The sequence below is a fragment of the Malus domestica genome, chromosome 09 (assembly GCF_042453785.1).
Source record: "Malus domestica chromosome 09, GDT2T_hap1".
Classification (NCBI taxonomy): domain Eukaryota; kingdom Viridiplantae; phylum Streptophyta; class Magnoliopsida; order Rosales; family Rosaceae; genus Malus; species Malus domestica.
The window spans coordinates 7,694,850-7,713,416 of record NC_091669.1 but is presented as its reverse complement, the minus strand read 5'-3'; the positions used below and the strand labels follow the sequence as shown (position 1 = coordinate 7,713,416).

The 18,567-nt window shown below is 36.9% G+C and overlaps 1 protein-coding gene across 1 annotated transcript; it reads right to left on the bottom strand.

The window, feature by feature from the left end:
* Window positions 1–2,342: 2,342 nt before the first annotated feature.
* On the bottom strand, window positions 2,343–17,995 carry LOC103442924 (2-alkenal reductase (NADP(+)-dependent)-like). Its single transcript, XM_070827442.1, has 8 exons — window positions 17,695–17,995; window positions 15,233–15,603; window positions 14,589–14,772; window positions 14,182–14,348; window positions 9,732–9,818; window positions 3,430–3,512; window positions 3,203–3,329; window positions 2,343–2,785 (listed from the first exon to the last, which is right to left on the bottom strand). The coding sequence occupies exons 1-8, from the start codon at window positions 17,993–17,995 to the stop codon at window positions 2,531–2,533; spliced, it is 1,575 nt and encodes a 524-aa protein (XP_070683543.1). The 3' UTR covers window positions 2,343–2,530.
* Window positions 17,996–18,567: the final 572 nt, after the last annotated feature.

Genomic DNA, 18,567 nt, shown 5'->3' with positions numbered 1-18,567 from the left:
GGTGAAGGTGAAAAAATGAAAGATAACTGACACAACTTTTAGTATCGTTTCCCACAAACGGCGCCAAATGTTGATGCACAAAACCGGAGGGGTCTTGGAACAACGTAAATCCGACCGTGAATCTGCAAGAAAGTAAATAACACAAGATGTATCGTGGTTCACCCTAATGTTTGGGCTACGTCCACACTAATATTGTATTTCTCTGAGATGTTAAAGAGGGAGAGAGAGCTCTTCTCCATCTGAGAGGTTTGAGGGGATGAGAAGGCTTAAGGATTGGCCTCTCCCATTATGAGGGTGAGGAGTCCTTTTTATAGAATAAGGGCTCCTCACTTATTACATATTTGCCCCTTACTTTATTACATAATTACATTTGAGTCCTCCGAGTATTTATATGAGATCTAAATACGAAGGCCCTAAGTATGGTACAAACAATATGTATAATGCAAGTACCTAACTTCTAATATATTTAATAATATCTTTAATTAGACAAAAAAATGATTAGGCAATATATTTATTATATTCAACAAAACGAAGTTGATAATTGAACCTTTTAAGGAGAAAAACTTGTGTGGGACTTGACTTGCAACTAGTCAATGCTGAGTGGCTCTACTATCCTTCTCAGCTTGTCCCACTCATTTTCTTGCATTTCCTCAGAAATATATGCACCAATAGGAAGAAAACAAAAAGAATTCACTTTAGAACCAAAGAAACCATCAATCGTGTTGTGAATTAGAAAATCAATCACCCTAAAAAAATCATCGCCTACATACATTTTGAATGAACCAATAGAATCATGTAAGCATCCTTCTCTTCTTATGGAGTTTGAAATTTCTGTACAACAAATTATGAGGAAATTTTCATTTGAAAATGGTTGATTCAATTTGTATCATCTTTGCTGGACATTAGATATTCGTGTATTAATCAAGTCAAGTTCATATGATAAAACCAGCTACTAAATTGAAAAAAAAAAACAGGCAAAATTAGTTGATTTCTAGTTTCCATGATATGAAAAGTTTGAGAAACTGCGCTCTTATTTTTTTCCAGATTTTTCAAAGAAAAGCAAGGGGAAGAGGAGACAATACGTGACTGGGAAGAAAATCTGACAAGAAAGAGGAGAGGAGGAATTGAGAAAAAACAAAGGGAGGTGTAATGATTCAGTAGAAAATTCTATTATGAAAAAGTTACATATAAAATTATAATAAATATTATAGATAATGCTTACTACTGTTTTGAGTGGATGGTAGTGCTACTAAACATTGTCTAGTGACAAGCCAAATTCCACGCAAGTTTTTCTTCTTAAGACGAGTTTTTAAGGAAAATTTGAATATTTTGATTGCAGGTGTCAATTGAAAATATTTAGTTTTAATTTTTGGTGGAGATTTAGGGAAGAAGAAGAATCAGACGAAATTGGAAAAATTAGAGAAGGGGGTTTACTGATTGTGAGGAGCAGGATTGACACGGTGGTTGTATGGGATGGGTGGTGGTGATGGAGAAAGGAGGAGATGGAGATGGAGGCCCTTTGCTGAGTTACGTGGGATAAGAGAGGGTGGGCCATTTTGCCATTGTATTCATTTACATTTTTATTTAAATTGTTTTTTATATATATTTAAATATTTTTATATGCCACATCATCAAAATATGTGAGCTATACATATGTCACGTCATCACTTAATGGTCAAATTGACAATTTGACTAATGGATGTATAAAATTACAAGTAAATATAAGTTTGTGTATGAAATTGAAATATTTTAAAAATATTGTATGAGGTTGTAGATGCACCTAAACCTAAGATAGTAAAATATAATTTACCCTTAAATATATATAAGTCTGCTTTGGTCAGTTTAGTAATGTTAAGGATACCTCAATAAAATGGGTAATGCTATTTGGACATATTTGTTTGTTCTCATTAATACGGTGGGATCCAAATACATGCAGGATAGTGTTATTTGTTTTTATTGACAAGGGGATTAGTTGGTGGTTTCGTAATGGCAATCCATCATTCTAAAGGTCAGAAAGACTTTCGAAGACATTTCATCATTCCCTTGACCACTATCATGCGATTCACTAACACCAGGAATCAAACATAGCACGTACTGTGTGGAATACAGGTCTGGAATTCGTACTCAACCACTAGGCTACCCGTGGTGGTTATATAGGATAATGTTATTCACACATCCATTTTTGTCTCTGACACACTCTTATTAATTTTTGACCCGTTAATCTTCTTTAATTTATTCGATTCGATGGTAAAAAATTAAGAGGAGTGTGTAAGAAATAAAAATAGGCATGTGGATAGCAATAACCTATACATAATGGTAGAGTCCACCTATATTAGAAAATGTGTCAATAAATATGTTAATTTTGTGTGCAAATAATTTTATTGAAACAAATTAGTACAAACGCTTTTAAATTCTTAAGAAGTTGCCAATTCTGGAGACTTCAATTTCCCAAACCAAAAACCATGTCCTATTTAGATCGTTTTCATGAAGCATTAATGCCTTAACATAGATTTACTTCAACCCAATAAAATCACTTGACTTGGATTACAACTTTTCCAACATTAGAGCTGGTGAAGAGGGACCCCAAACTTTCCAAGAATGTCTCAATTCCATGGAAGATTTTGAGCTTAGAATAACCAATCTTGCCTTGCTTTAGGTGGCTCTCCATCTCGGTTGCAAAATCTCCAAGACGATGCAGGTATGAACCCACCATGAACCCTTGCATATTCACCTCCTTTCCGATTAAATTCAACAGATTCCTCACCCCCTCTCTCTCAGTCCAAACCTGCACAAAATAGAGATGAGCTTTGCAGTTGAGAAACGGACGAACATGTGTACGTATCTAGATCCATAAATTTCCAATAACGTCTTTTTATGCATGTGCAATTGGGTCATCCTCACACACAATTAAAGTATATGTATCTTAATGGAGATAAAGAGATTCTCTTTTTTTTTCCCCTTTTTTTATTATAAAAATGGGGATTAGCTGTGAGACTCACACCACATCGAACTTTAACAATCCAAACTTTCTATTTTTCAAGTTGCACCTCATAGATCATCCTTACAAAATATTAGCCAAATCAGAAATATTTGAGACATCTAATTGAGTTCAAAGAAATTGACTAACACTTTGTTATAAGAAAAACATTAAAATTTTATCATAATAATTAAATAGATAAAGGGTAGTAATGGTATTAATTACCTTATTGTAGCCAGATATCATGCCACAAAGAGGGACCTTGGCATGCTTGTTGACATGGTTGAGAGCAGCCTCAAGCATTTCACCGCCAACATTGTCAAGGTAGACATCGATTCCATTAGGGAAATACCTGCAAATTATAAGGAAACCCTTCACATGAGTCTTCATGTACACTTCGTCAAAATCATCATAATCCTAATTTTACTAAATGATAGTATTAATTTAATTACTTGCTTAAAGCAGCATCAAAATCTGTGTCTGTGTGGTAGTTAAAAGCATCATCATATCCAAATTCCTCCTTGATTAGCCTCACCTAAGAACCACAAAATATCAGCAATATTGGAAATAGCAAATTAATCTATCAAGAGTTATAGAAGTCTATGTGCTAAATTTCAGAGATTTATTTACATCATTGTGTTTGAAGGCATCATCATATCAAATACTATATAAGATAGTTCATGAGATTATTATTTAATTCGTCAGCATTCTATAAATAAAAAGAATCCATGTTCTACAATTCTACTAAGAATTTTCTGTACTTATTAAGATCAATTGTATAAATCCTAATAATATGGCGACAAGCAGAAATTTCAAAGAGTGAACCCTAATAGAAATATTTTCAATGAAAAAATGAATGATAATCATGAATACGTCACAATCTTAACTGTTAATTTTTCGTTCGCTTAATTTATCATGTCTCGCTTTAGTGGATTATGAACGCAATTTATTTATTTATTTTCTAGTTGATACATCGTCGACTCCAATTCCATACTTTACATCATCTTCATAATTCATATATATTTGTTTGTCATGTCGCGCTTTATTGGATCATTTAAATATCAATGCAACTTATAGTGGTGCACGGAAATGTAGTACTCCTGCCACGACTGTTAATGGTGCAGAATGCAGACTAACGCTAGACTACACAATATTATAGCCTAATGGGGCCTGAAACAAGTATAATGTTCATTTTATATAATTGAACTGTCTATATTTTAATTCATCATTTATCAATTGATTTTGCAAAATATTAGACAAATATAAAAGCATTAAAACATCCAATTACAATGAATAAAATACACGAATATGGTTCTCCTAAAAAACACTAAAATGACTATTAAATTAAATGGTCATATGATTTCAGATTTGAGTAATTTGTGGTAGATATTCTTTTGAAAGAAAACCTTAATCATAGACAATTAAATCTTTAAAATACATTAGAGTTTGGACTCTACCAGAAATCTCTCAAATAAGCTCAACGAAAAATGAATATATATATATATATATATATATATATATAAAATAAAAAGGGGAAACACAGCCAGCCACACACACGAGCGTACGAGTTTCTGTAAATAGTTGAGCAGTAGGCGACAGGCATGAGTATATTTCATCAACTTCTTAAGATCGTTAGTTAGATGCGTTGATGTGTAATAGTTAGGTGACCAAAATTAAATAATTGACCATAAAATAACAACAAACCAATTTTCTTTCCTTTATTTACATGGAGTGTTGTTTGTTCACTATCATAAACTAACGTATAAAGTTAACTCATTTTCGGTCAGGGACAATACATGGGACGAGAAACCACCACAGCATTGAGAATGATATTGGTGCAGATAAATAAACTTCTAAGACTTTTTTTATTAGCACCCCACATAATGTTGAATACATTCCATATTAAAATTTAATATTAAGTGGCTTATGTAACCTACTATGCAATGACAATTTCGACCTTATGAGGTTTAAAGAAAATAAAAAAAAATTAAATACACCCCAAGTTACTTTTAACATATTATTTATCTTCTTCAACTATCAAAACCCCTCTCACCCTCCACTCCATTGTTGAATAAAATTTTAACTATTGAAACTATAAACACGATGATTGAGAAAAAAAATTAATGAATGGAACACGATATCAATATTTCAGAATTTTCACATGAGGTAAAATTTCATATTTGTCATTGTTTTAAGTATTCAATGACATCGGTAATTATTTAAGCCTGTTTTTGCTTTCCATACTACCCAACAACTCCTTTTCCGTTCTTATTCATCTTCTGGGGCTTACTTTTGATCTGTTAGGTTCTTCTCAATTGCCATTTTTTAGCAGAAATCCTTTTTTTGTTAGCAAAAGGCTTAAAGAGACAGAGAAAAGGAGATTGGATGCCATGACCCAATGAAATTCAAGCTCAACAAACCGGATTGTAGACTTCTCTTTTTAGAGAATGTTAGGGTTTTAATCCTACGTCAATTTAATTTATAAAATTGAAAATGAGTATTATAAGATTTGAAGAATATGGGATGTATAGAAAATGTGGGGTGTATATGGAAAATATTAGGTGTATGAGAATGTGGGGTGTAAGGGTATTATGAGAAAGTATGTTGAGTGTATTAAGATAATTTTTAATTAAAAACGTAAATGTGAGGTGTATTAAGTATGAGAAGTTTAATCAACAATACGTGGGGTGTTAATAAAATAAGCCAACTTCTAATGGAATGAAACCTAAATAGAATCTATTGTTTCTAGAATATTTTGTAAAATACTCTAATTTACCACTATTTGTATCATACTTGACCAATCTCGAAACTACTGAGCACCGATCAACGTTATACCGTCAATGACGCATAAGAGTTTCCCTCCAACCAGGAGGCCAATCACAGCGCGACACGTGTCGACATCAGAAGTCAATCATAGCGCGACACGTGTCAACATCAGAAGCCAATCACAACACGACACGTGTCAATGTCAGAATGAAACTAGAAACTCTCTTCTATAAATAGAAATCATTCTCTCACAATATTTCCGAATGTCATTTGTACTAAATCATTCACTTGTACTCACTAAAGGAGAGCTTGAACCTATGTACTTGTGTAAACCCTTCACAATTAATGAGAATTCCTCTACTCCGTGGACGTAGCCAATCTGGGTGAACCATGTACATCTTGTGTTTGCTTCCCTGTCTTTATCCATTTACATACTTATCCACACTAGTGACCGGAGCAATCTAGCGAAGGTCACAAACTTAACATTTTCTGTTGTACCAAAGTCCTCACTGATTTTGTGCATCAACAACCACTATTATTGTTCAAACTGAATGAAATGCCACTTAAGCAACTAACTAATTATTCACTTCTAAACAATGCAACTATGATATACCATCTCATCCCATAATTTATTTATTTATTTAAAATTTTGAGAAAAACGATTTCAAGGGTATTTTAGTCATTTTAACTTTTGCTTTGGCATTTGGAGGTGGATTTAGAATAGATGGATAGAGTTCGATCCCATGAGCATTTAGAGAAAAACCGTTCACAAGTCAGACTTGAAACAAAGAAGTTTTAAGCAGTGTTTAAAATTTCTTGGATACGGTCTATCTTTCCATGGAAATATCCAAAATATTAGAGAATGATATGGAAATTGGAGGTGAAGTCTAAACTTCACCTCATATTGGAGAAACTTTTAAGTTTAGACCAAAATCGACAGATATCGTCGATATTTTTTACACATCTGTTAAATATTGGAGAAACTCTTATATTTCTTCCAAACCAATGTTTGACAATCCCCAAAGTTTCATTTTAAATTTTCATCATTTCCATTGAAAGCAACCGATATCAATATCGATATTTGATATATTCGTCAATATTTCCACAAATTTGCATATCGATATTTCCACAGGTAACGGTGTTTTAAACACTAGCTTTAAGTGTAGGGCAATTTGGTAATTTAGGCTTATTATAATAATAAGTTTTTATAAGAGGATCTACCAAAATTAAACGGCTTCCGTTTTTAGAAACCTGACCCAGCAGCACTAGAACCCCAATCACGACCTAATCGATAGCACCGACCCGTTTCTTAAGTCGTTTCAAATGCGAATTCTGGCCAACTCATGAAAAATTAGACTATGCCACCACCACTATCTTGAAGCTCATAATTCACTCTACAAAATTCATCCAAGAACCATCTGTTTAACCACCATACGTGGCGGTGTGAGGCCACAAAAATCGATGAAAACCTACTGGTTTCGACGACCTTTACCCATATTTCAACGAATCTGTAAAACGGTGACTGACGCTATCACCTGGGCTTTGTAGCCCTTCATCCCAAGAGGAAAACCCGACCAACCCCGACATTGTTAGACCACCATAGGCGATGAATCGATGTTGTGAAGTTTTATGCACCCTCCGCCTTTACTTGTGAAATCGATCGTCTTACGTCCATTTTTAGACTTTGCCATAAGTATAAAAGTTCCTCTTATTAAGCTTTATATTCCTGTAAAATTGGTGTTATTTGGAGGTGGTCAGAAAACTGGGTTTCTGTTTGCCAAAAACCACCGCGTGCGGTGGCGCATGTGGAAAAATATGAAAACATGAATTTTGGACATTGAGACATTCTCGATGTCCTGAGCTCATAACCAAGGTCTGTTTGTTGAAATTTGATAGGATAATTCGATTATTTGATTTTTGGGATAATTATACCGCCGTATGATTTTCGTAATTGATGGCAATCCGACGGTTAGATCGTCTTGAAACTAGAATCAAAAGTTGTTGAGGCTCAATTGAGCTTAGTTGGCTCATCATGATGACGTGTTAGTGTATCTCAATTTACATGCAAGTAGCACTGTTCCTCGTTGTGCGTGTCAGTTTCATAAGTTTGCCTAGTGGAGAGTTATGTACGTATTAGGTTCTATAGGAGCATTGTTGGCCCATCAAGGACACATAACGTTCAATGACGTGCACATGGTTTTGCGTGACGATTCAATTGTATTGATTCTTGAAGTGCGTTAAGCTCCAAATGAGTTGACTTTATTATTATGTGAGGAGTATTTTGCATATGAAATTCCCTCGTTATATACTCTGGGCGTATAACATGGACTTACAAATGTTATTACCCAATCATCGATCTGCTTTGTGAAATGATAGATACCTAGTGTACTTTCTTTCTCATTTCATGTGTGGATATTAAATCCCTAGTTTGTTACCTTTCTTTCTAATTCCATGAATGGTTCTGGAATCCTGCTTGATTGTCACTAGTTTCCATGAGTGATTCTAGAACACTACTTCTGTTTGGTTTCATGAAGGGTTCTAGAACCTTATATCATGTCAGATTCCATGAACGGTTCTGGAATTTTACTCCGGTATCTTGAGAGGTTCAGGAACCCTATGCATAGTTTCTATATGGTTCCATGAGATGTTTTGGAACCTTACTTTGTGTGTCCTTGTTATCCAGTTCCTTGAGAGGTTTTGGAACGCCAAACTTTGTGATCTTTATGGCTCTAGCCCTATGATTTTATTGTATATGTGAAATTGTTTATTGAGTGTCTCTGTGAATTAATCATGAAAAGGGTGGTTGGATGCCTATGTGGATTCAATCGAGAAATTATGAGTGATGCCACCTATCAAAATCAGAACAGACCAATTAACATATCTGCTTATCATCACTGGCATAACCATAAAAAAGATCGTTAAAAAAGCATGAGTCGTTATTAAAACATTATAAAGTTGATGATTACCACTAAGAATTTGATCGCTAGGTCGTGCTAATTTCATACAAATCAGTATTGAGAAGTATGTACCTATCACTCCAGCAATAACACTGAAGTGGAAATATAGTCCATGTATCCTTGTGTTTAGTGGAGAACAACCATCGTGTCATAAAATTGAGATTTTTTCATTTCTTTCCTTGTTAGAGATGGGCCTTTAGGGAGTGGAAAATTTCGTCCCCGGATTTCACTATTTAAAACTACGTATTTTGTATTCTTAGTTTCAACATGTTTATAATTACGGCGTATAGTTTTTTTTCAATAAGTAAAAGGATGAAAACGCCTTTAATGAACTAAACGGACTTTTCAATGACGTATTTAATTCCTATATCTTTTGTCACTTTTATTTACATATTTGGATAGAGCTCAATCTCACAAGTGTGTCTCTAAACAAAGCTATAATGAATGAGATATAAACGAGCAAAGACATAGGCGAAATGGCCATTTGACCATTATCTGGAAGGCTCCAGATTGGCTAGAGCACTGATTTGGTACCACGTGTGTGGCTAGGATGGAGAGATGAGGAGATAAATGAGGAAAATGAGGGAGAGACGAGCCAATCAGGAGGGAAGGAAAATATGGGAAATAAGGGAAAGAGAGAGGAGGGAATCGGTCGACCCGGTTCCTTCCCTTCAACCTGCGACGCGACCCGACGGAATCCATGATTCCCGACACCTTTCATGGCAATTTTCCGGTGAATTGAAGCTGTCACGCCCCGATCCCGATGTCCTCGGGACATCGAGATGGCCACGTGTTAGCCGACACCCGAAGGTGACGCAAGCCATTTATAAATGCAAATGCTGAGAACATGTGAAATATGCACGTAGAATTGTAACAAGATAAAAGGATGTGACTATTCATGCAGTAGTACAGTACTATCGAAATAACAATATTCAACTACCAACAATGAATTGTTATGATAATGCATGACATGTTCGGAGCTACACTAATACAGAGTACAAGCACAAGGTAAGATAGGGAAGTGTTATTACAATAGATGCCAAGGCATAGAGAAATAGCACTATGTCATTGGTAGGGGAATGCCTTGTAGCTTGGGTCATATTCCTGGTACCTAGGTCCTGAGGGGGCACAAAACAAACATGAATAGACCAAGTTGATATATATAATACTGAAACAATTATCAACATACTAACCCCCAAAGTTTTATGAAAACATAGATAGCATAGTATGTAATAGGTTTTCCGAAAACCCTAGCATGCCATAAAACTTGTCATAAATCATATTTCGTATAAAGTGTGCTAACTAGTTGTATCGGTGTTGTCCGAATGCATATAGAACTCTTTCTTCATAAACTTCCCTCATAAGTATCAATCGCTCGCAGACTCTTACATCACCCACTCAAAGGCATATATATAGTATCAATCGCTCGAAGGCTCCTACAGCACCCACTCGAAGGCATATATAGGTCCACTGGCTACGCGTAAAACCATTGAATATAGTCTTTCCAAACACACACACACATATATATATATATATATATATATATTTCAAAAGCATATTCATAGTATAAAGTCATCCATCATCTATACTATAAAGAAGTGTGTGAAAACATGTTCTAAATAGTATATCGCCATACATCAGATATCCTACAAAGAACATGGGTTCGATAGAAAATATGGTATTCCAAAATAAGCTCAGTATAGCATGATAATCAATTTCTCATAAAACGTTCACAAAACGTATTCAGTAAGTCATGCTTTTCATGTATGCATTTCTACTATTAAAACATGCATTTTAGAAAGGGTCCACTCACAGTACTCCGCCGTCAAAAAGCTGCACAAACTAGCGAAGGTTGAACGCCACAATATATGCACCTAAGCACATAAAGGGTACAATTTGATAAACTCTACTCAAACGATTTAATTTGGAAAAAAACGGAGGTTAGAAACGGGTCCAGGACGTCGAAATTAGCCTAGAAGGGTTCCGGATGAAACCCAAAAAGTCAACAATCAGCGTTGATCAGGTCCGGGTCGGTCAAAGTCAACGGGTCCACCCAAATCAAACCGGGTCAAACCAATTTAGGGTTGGACTGGGTCAAGGGTTTGGGCTTGGGTCTAAAACCGGGTTGGGCCTTAGGGTTTTAGGCTTTAAGGTTTAACGGACATAGGCTTGAAAGCTCGGCCTAAGGTTAGGGTTTTGGGTATTGGGGTTTAAAGGGTTGGGCTTAGGGGGTTTAGAGTCAACGAGCCTAAGGCCCAACTTCTAATTTGCCCAAGAGCCTAAGTCAAAAGGGGTTTTGGGGTGAGCTGGCTCAACAGCCTGGGCTCAAATGTAATTGCCCGAAGGCTTGATTTCACCTGAGAGATCGCCAGAGCTTCCCCAGCTCTGGTCGACGGCAAAACGCTGATCTACCATCCAATCTACTATGCAAATGAAGGTATAAGAGAGGGGAAGAGACTGGTTACCGTAGTTTCACCGAGAAAAAACCAGAAATGGCAGGGATCTGGGTTGGGTGCCCTCGGGGTCGCCGGGGTTCCTATGCACATCGTCGTGCTTCCCAGAGATGGTGGAAAGTGAGGGAGAGTTTAGGAGGGTGGTGGAGATACTACGTCGTCGTTGGGTGAACGGATTTAGGTGTGCTTGGGTGTGGGTGCGATCGGCGAGGGAAATATGAAAGTGAGAGAGTGAAAGTCAAGCTGAGAGAGTGAGAGATCCAAGAGAGAGATAGTGGTGAGTTAGGGGTTGCCACGTGGCAGCATGAGGGAGAATGAAATCCAGATAAAATGTCCGGATTAGATTAGGATAATGGACCAAATTGAAAAATTACATAACTTTTAGGGAAAATGTGAAAATACATATAAAAATGGGGGTAGGATTTCACAGAAGCTACTTACCCCCTGGAATCAACCTAGCATCCTTTCCCCTTCCATTTCCACTCAAAAACCAACAAATTTGGCCTTGATTTTGCGAAAAATGGATATGAGGGTTCTTGGCAGGGATTCACCAAACCGGAAGCTAACTCCATCAACCACCATCACCAATAGACTCCCTTTAACCTCAGGCACAAAACCCAAGCAGTGGTTGAGGCGTTGGAGTTTGTCTTGGGGTCGAATCGAGAACATCCATTCTTAGGGTTTCTAACGGATCGAGGGCATTTTCAGGTGCTTCCCAGTCGAATTAGACTTCGGCCCAAGTATGAAAGTTCTTCCCCTTGTTGTGTTCAACAATTCTATAAAATTTGATAATTGTTTGGGGTTAAGTGAATTTTCCGGCAAGTTGGGGTGGCCGGCCTTTGCATGGCCCGAGGGCCCACTTAACCCTTCTTGGCTAAATTTAATACCCCGATTCCATATGTGACATCCGATTAACGAAATCCCATCGTTCGAACATAGTTTTGTTAGGGTCCGCCACTTGATCATTATAACCATCGATGATCCAATTGTTGGATCGTCACCAAATTTTAATGCGTTATAGTACGTAATATTTGAGGACCTTAGGAAATTACAGATCGAAAATCCGACATATGGATCTTCCCGAATTGAACTTCTAAGTTTGTAAAACCAAACGTTGACTGCCTCTTAATTTTAGCAATTGACGGAGATCCAATCGTTGGGCTATTATGATATTGTTCTAGAAGATTAATGAGACTCTTGGGAAGTTATGAATCAGAAATTCGTGGGCGGATGTTTCATATTGAATTATATAGGGTTGTGGACCCCACGATTGACTGAGAGTTGACTTTTGGTCCACCTGTTTCAAACTGTCTTAAATACTAATATTAGCAATACTAAAGACTAAGTGAAGTATAGTGGGTCAACATTGGTTAGTGAGTAACTTTAATATATGTGATATGGTTATTATCCTAGTTTCGTATTTAATATCCTTTGTGGATATGAATTGGTTTTATAAATGTGTTTTCTATTAAAATGTGATTTTTAATATTATGAAATGTGATTTGACTTGTGCATTGGGAATATTTGTGAAATGTGATTTGAAATGCATGTTGGATTGTTTGTTAAATGTGAGAGCTAGTAGTGGACTATTAACCCATTGTCATGGGGATTTGTTTGCTTCGATATTGTTTCATTTCTTGCTTCGTTGACCCGTTCTAAATTTAGTACTTGTACTTTGTTTCATTTCGCTAAGCCTTTGTAAATTGAGCACATGATTCATGTTTTATTTCTTTGAGCCATTGTTATGTTTCTTGGACTTCCGCTCAGTTCCGTTGAGTGATCCAAAACAGGGTTCTGCTGGGGTTCCGTTGAGTGGTTTGGTTCCCTGCTCCGTCTGGATTTCGTTGAGTGGTCCTTCATCATATACTAATTTGGATTTCATTGAGTGGTCCGAAATCGTATCTATTTGGATTCCGTTGAGAGGTCCAAAATCCCTTCTACTCCGCGATTTCATTGAGTGGTCCGGAATCCCACTTTGTATTTTGGTTTCATTGAGCGGTCTGGAACCCGATGTTATTGGATTTCGTTGAGTGGTCCGAAATCACATTCTTCAAAGATGTAGGCTTCGGTCGAACTGTGTCGCTCTAGCCTTGCATTTTGGTGTATTGTATGAGTTATTAATTGATGTGATTGTGGAATGGTGTTGGAAAGCATATGTGTGTGTGAATGGCAAGATGACAACTCTTGTTTGGCTTATGGTTGATGTGTAGTGTGGTACTCTATGTTTTATGCTAGAAAGTGTTTTACAAAAAGTTCAGAGTTTAACAAATGGTGAACTTCGAATGGTTTGATCCCGTCAGAGAGTACATAGGCAGTCTAACAAAGAGGTTAGATGCAGCCATAGAGTAAACGAAAAATCACTATGCAATTCAAAGCTTGAGTTGTGCTTTGTCCGTATCTCGGAAGTGGGGTATGTTAAATATACGGGTACTTAGTGACGTCGTGTGTCGATCTTGGATGTACATCAGGTTCGGGGCGTAACAGGGAGCGAGGCCTTTTTATTATTGTCCTACCACCAAAGGCAGTTGGTATTAAATTGCCACTATAAAGGATAGCACAATGTTGTTTTTAAAACACCTATGTTGTATTATTGTCACTCACACAAGGTTCGCAACTCATCCGTCCTTTTGCTTTGCCCGATGTGCCACTCCCACGACGTAGAGTTGTTTTGTAGGGTAATAGGTAGCGGCTATAGAAGAGGTTTTCGAAGGGTGTAGCTATTCAATGCACTCGATAATGGTGTTTGTTTCCTTTTGTTGTAATTTCGTTTTCGCTGATTACCTGATGTATATTATGTATAAGTCTCAGTTGACTCCATTTATTATTATACTGCTACTTTATGTTGCCACATATCGATCTTAAGCATATCTTGGGATCAGAGCATGATTTTCTTTTCTTAAATCTTGGGATCATAGCGTGATAGAAATAGGGGTATTTCTTTTCTTTTTATAATCAGAGAATCAGTGATATTTCATTCACTTTGAATTAGTGACAGATTTGAGCATTTTCTAAAATTTAAACTACTTACCTTCTCATCTGATCCGGTGCTTCCGATGACCGTGCATCCTCTGAGCTTGGCCAACTGTCCAGCATACATTGCAACAGCCCCAGCAGCAGCTGAAATGAACACATTGGATCCTGGTTTTGGGTCTGCCAGCAACTCAATTCCCACCCATGCTGCAAACCCCGGCAACCCTATATTTCATCATCAACCTAATTAGCCGTGATAGAATTAATTTTCATTTGTGAATTATTTTGAAGTAAAAGAAATAATACGAAACCGCACTCTGATTTGAGCTTCTTGATAATCCAGTAACCGCTGAAAAATTATAGAATGTCCGGTTTATAGTGCAGAGGCTAAAATAGGAGTGTTGTTGCATCTACCATAGCTAGGGAAAATGCAAAAGGAAAGAAATTGGGAAAGAAAATTGTTACCTAACGAACTGATATATTCAGGCAAGGGGATCCCATTATTTGGATCGATCCTTCTTGCTACGAACTGGGATGGTACCACACAATATTCAGCAAAATGTGTGAATGGACTGACGACTATGTCACCTTCAACATGGTTACTATCTTTTGACCGAATTACCCTTCCAACCCCAAATCCTGCAATTACCTGCATAAATAAATTTTAATCTTAAACTGTAAATTTGTTATCAATGTTTAAGCAAGCTTGCATGTTCAGCTTTTATGCTCAAACAGAAGTAAATTCTAATAAAGTATTAAATATCAATACGTAAGCAAAATCGGATAAACAAGAATCTCAAAATAAGAACAAGGGACATTAATGTGATTCGGCGTAAAGCCTACATCCACAGGTGAATCCTAATCCTAATGAGAATCCTAATCCTAGTTAAAAGTAAATCTAAATTCTAATCAAATAAGTAATTAACAAAATTTCAACATCAAACAAGAAATCCAACCAAGAAGTCAGATCCAAACTTAAATAAGACACTCAAACGAAATAGGTAACACAAACCTAATTCATGCATCATTTTAATTTTGAGTTGTAAATCACAACATTGCAGCACATGTTACAAGTGTGATTGAATGTACTCTGGTATATATGCACGAACCTCGTCAAGGTTGAACTGGGGGTTGTATAGCCCATCTTCCCGGCCAGTAATTCTGCTGCGTAAATATGGCTCGACGGAAATGAAGAGGGTCTCAAGAATGACATGTTGTTCGGGAATGGAATCAGGGGATAGTGAGAGTGTGACCGTACGGAGTTTGAGATGATCAGAAGTTGGAACACCTTCAGCTGCATAAGCAGCCAAGTACCATTCTCTGCTTTCAACTTCTTCTATCTCTCTCTCTCTCTCTCTCTCTCTCTCTCTCTCTCTCTCTCTCTCTCTCTCTCTCTCTCTCTCTCGCCTAGCTTCCTCACCTCGTACTGGAGTTTGTTTCTTCTTACAAATACCGGTCTCTTCCTTTTTTGTGATCGTGTCTGTTCATTGTATATCGTGCGATCAGTTTTCATTAGGTATTATTTATATTTAATTTTAAATTTTAAATAATTTCTAATCGCATGATGTACAATAAACGAACACAACTACAGAATTTTTTGGATCCCAAAAAAAAAATCCAGCGATAATTTAGGAGAAAAAGTACTCAAAGACAATAAAAAAAGTTGATGGAGACAAAAGTTTGAAAAGGAAAGGAGTGGAAACTGTGGGTTTGAAATCTTGTATTGGTTGGTTTGTTGATTTGTTGGAAAAGAAGTGGAAGACAATTTTTTTTATTTTTTTTTTAGGGAAAGGAAACTTTTATAAAAATGCACAAAAGTCAGCGCAAATACATCAGACCAAAGGGCAAGCGAAGCTTAATAGGAAAACCTCTGGAAAACCATACCTGGAAATAGACCTGGCATTTTTCACCTGATCCGTTAACCCGATTCGATCCGATCTGTTAAAATTAGTATTCGGGTGAGTGATAAACGGGTCGGGTGGTTAACGGGTCAACACGTTAAATAACGGGTCATTTTAGGTGAACCCGCGAAACCCGTTAAGACCCATTACTGAGGACTTTTGTGTAATTTCAATAGTCCTAATAGAAAACCTCAGGTTCCTCACGTCTCTCTCTCTCTCACCGTCGCATGCTCTCTGAGACATAACCTATTTGCTATCTTTCTTAGTTATTCCAGAAGTTTCAGCAGCTTTTATTTATTCGATTAATTGTTTGTTCAATTCAATTTATTTTCCTGTTCATAACATGTTTGTTGTTTTGTGCAAAGTCTGAATCTTGCTATCTGTTTCTGGGAATTTTCTCAATTGCCCAATTGGGTCAAGTTCTTCATAACCCAAATTCTATTTTTCACTTCACTTTCAATTCTCCATAGAATTAGTTCCAAAATCTCAAATCCCAGTTGGCTTTCTTTAAAATTTGAAAAGTCTGACTTGGGACTGTTGAAAAGTTGAAACTTTATGGATACCCTTCTTGAAAGATATGATGTTTCCATGGAATTTGATTAAAATTTGGCTACTGACTTTGTCAAACTTGTGAATTCAAACCTTCCTAGAAGTTTCATTAAAATATGCAGTATGAAGATGTCTCTACAGTTTTTTTTTTTTTTTTTTGGATGAAATGTAAAAAAATAATAATGATAAGGTTAACGGGTTGGATTCGGATGATCCGTTAGCCTAACTGGTCGAGTTTAACCCGATCCAAACTCAATAAACCTGACCCGTTTACAGGTCTACCTGGAAAGACCCATGAGGAAATTCCAAGGAGGGAGTGAGAGGCTGAGCAAGCCAAAAGTGGCCACCATAAAAATCATTAGGCAACTAGAGACTCTAAATTCAAGATTTCAGTAAGCCACGAGGACCCACATCAGTCCAGAAATCGAATCCTTGTTCGTGGAGACTATGGGCTGGTTTGGTATTGCTGTGCTTTGAAAAAAAGCTGCTGTGAAAATAAGCGGCTGTGCTGTGAGAATAAGCGGCTGTGAAATAAATCAGCAGAGCGTTTGGTAAACCTTTTTGTAAAAGTGCTTTTAGAAAAAAAAAAAAGCAGTCTGATAGTGGGTCTTTTCATTAAAGGAGCACTGTAGCCCCGTGTGCTTTGAAAAAAAGCCAGTTTTCCAAAGCTGCAAATAGTAGCTTCAGCTTTTTCCTTTGATTTCAGCTTATTCTCACAGCAGCTTCCAAAATAAGCCCTTTTTTTTCAGTTTACCAAACACCTAAAACCCTAACAGCTTTTTTTCATAGGTGCTTTTTTTTTAAGCACCTCACTCCCAAACTAGGTCTATATCTTGCAGCTCGATATGCAGCTCCATTCGCCTCCCTGGGAATTGCAATTAGGACCAGATGATGATTCACGGTTAGATCTCTAACCTCCTCCACGAAATTTCCTTCTGGTGCGAAGCAGGTATCATCTTAGGTAATTAGGCGAATGGCATTCTGTGAATCGGATTCAACAATAAGAGGAAGCCATCTCGCATCAATGGCGAATTCAATACCCACTTTTAAGGCTTAGATTTCCGTAGCCAAGATAGATACTAGGCAAGGGCTGGGCATTGCAATAACGCATTGAAAGACACCATTCCAATCGCGGATCACAGCTCTCACACCCTTTTTACCTCCTCTTGTATCTACCGCACCATCCACATTTAGCTTGAACCATCCTTCTAGCAGGGGACGCCAAACATTACTCTGAGCTTGTAAAGGAGCGCTCCTATGTCGAGAGAGATTGATCTCACAGTATTCCTTGACATAGTCCTTTACACGCTGAATTAGCACCTCAAATTCCAACCTTTGGGACCCAAAAACAAGTTGGTTCCTACCGTTCCACAGCCACCAAATCCCAGCAACAAACAGAGGAATTAGTTGCGTTGGGATCATGATCACTCATATATTTCATGCATTTATACTATCAATTTCTAAAGTCTTTGTGATGTTTTTGTGTTAAAATGGTTGCATTTTACCTTATCTTGTATTAGTGTGCCGTTAAATTTGCTTTAGGATCAATTTCAAGCAAAATGGAGAAAAGGAAATAATAAAAACAAACAAAGAAATGGAAGTGGAGCTTGTCTCCACGGGTGGTGTTTTGAAAAATCATTGCCTTATTGTTTAAGGCAACAGACAGCAAGAAAGAAAGATAAAGGAGATGGCACACGGAAGTGGAACAAAAAATGGGAAAGAAAGAGAAGAAAAAAATAAAAATAAAAAAAGAATAAAAGCAAGAGGGGGACACGGCAAGTGGAGAAAAAAGAAAGAGACATGGCACTTTGTGCTTTGCCTTGCCAATCCCACTACCGAAGTGGAAATTTGACTTGTCTTCCATTGGGCTTTTGTGAAGTGGAACAAAAAATGGGAAAGAAAGAGAAGAAAAAAATAAAAATAAAAAAAGAATAAAAGCAAGAGGGGGACACGGCAAGTGGAGAAAAAAGAAAGAGACATGGCACTTTGTGCTT

Coding starts and splice junctions, on each gene's coding strand:
- LOC103442924 (XM_070827442.1), bottom strand. CDS start 17,995: ATGATCCCAACGCAACTAATTCCTCTGTTTGTTGCTGGGATTTGGTGG. Junction 15,604..17,694: donor TGTGATCCGCGATTGGAATG/GTGTCTTTCAAT, acceptor TACAATGAACAG/ACACGATCACAAAAAAGGAA. Junction 14,349..14,588: donor TGAATATATCAGTTCGTTAG/GTAACAATTTTC, acceptor GATGAAATATAG/GGTTGCCGGGGTTTGCAGCA.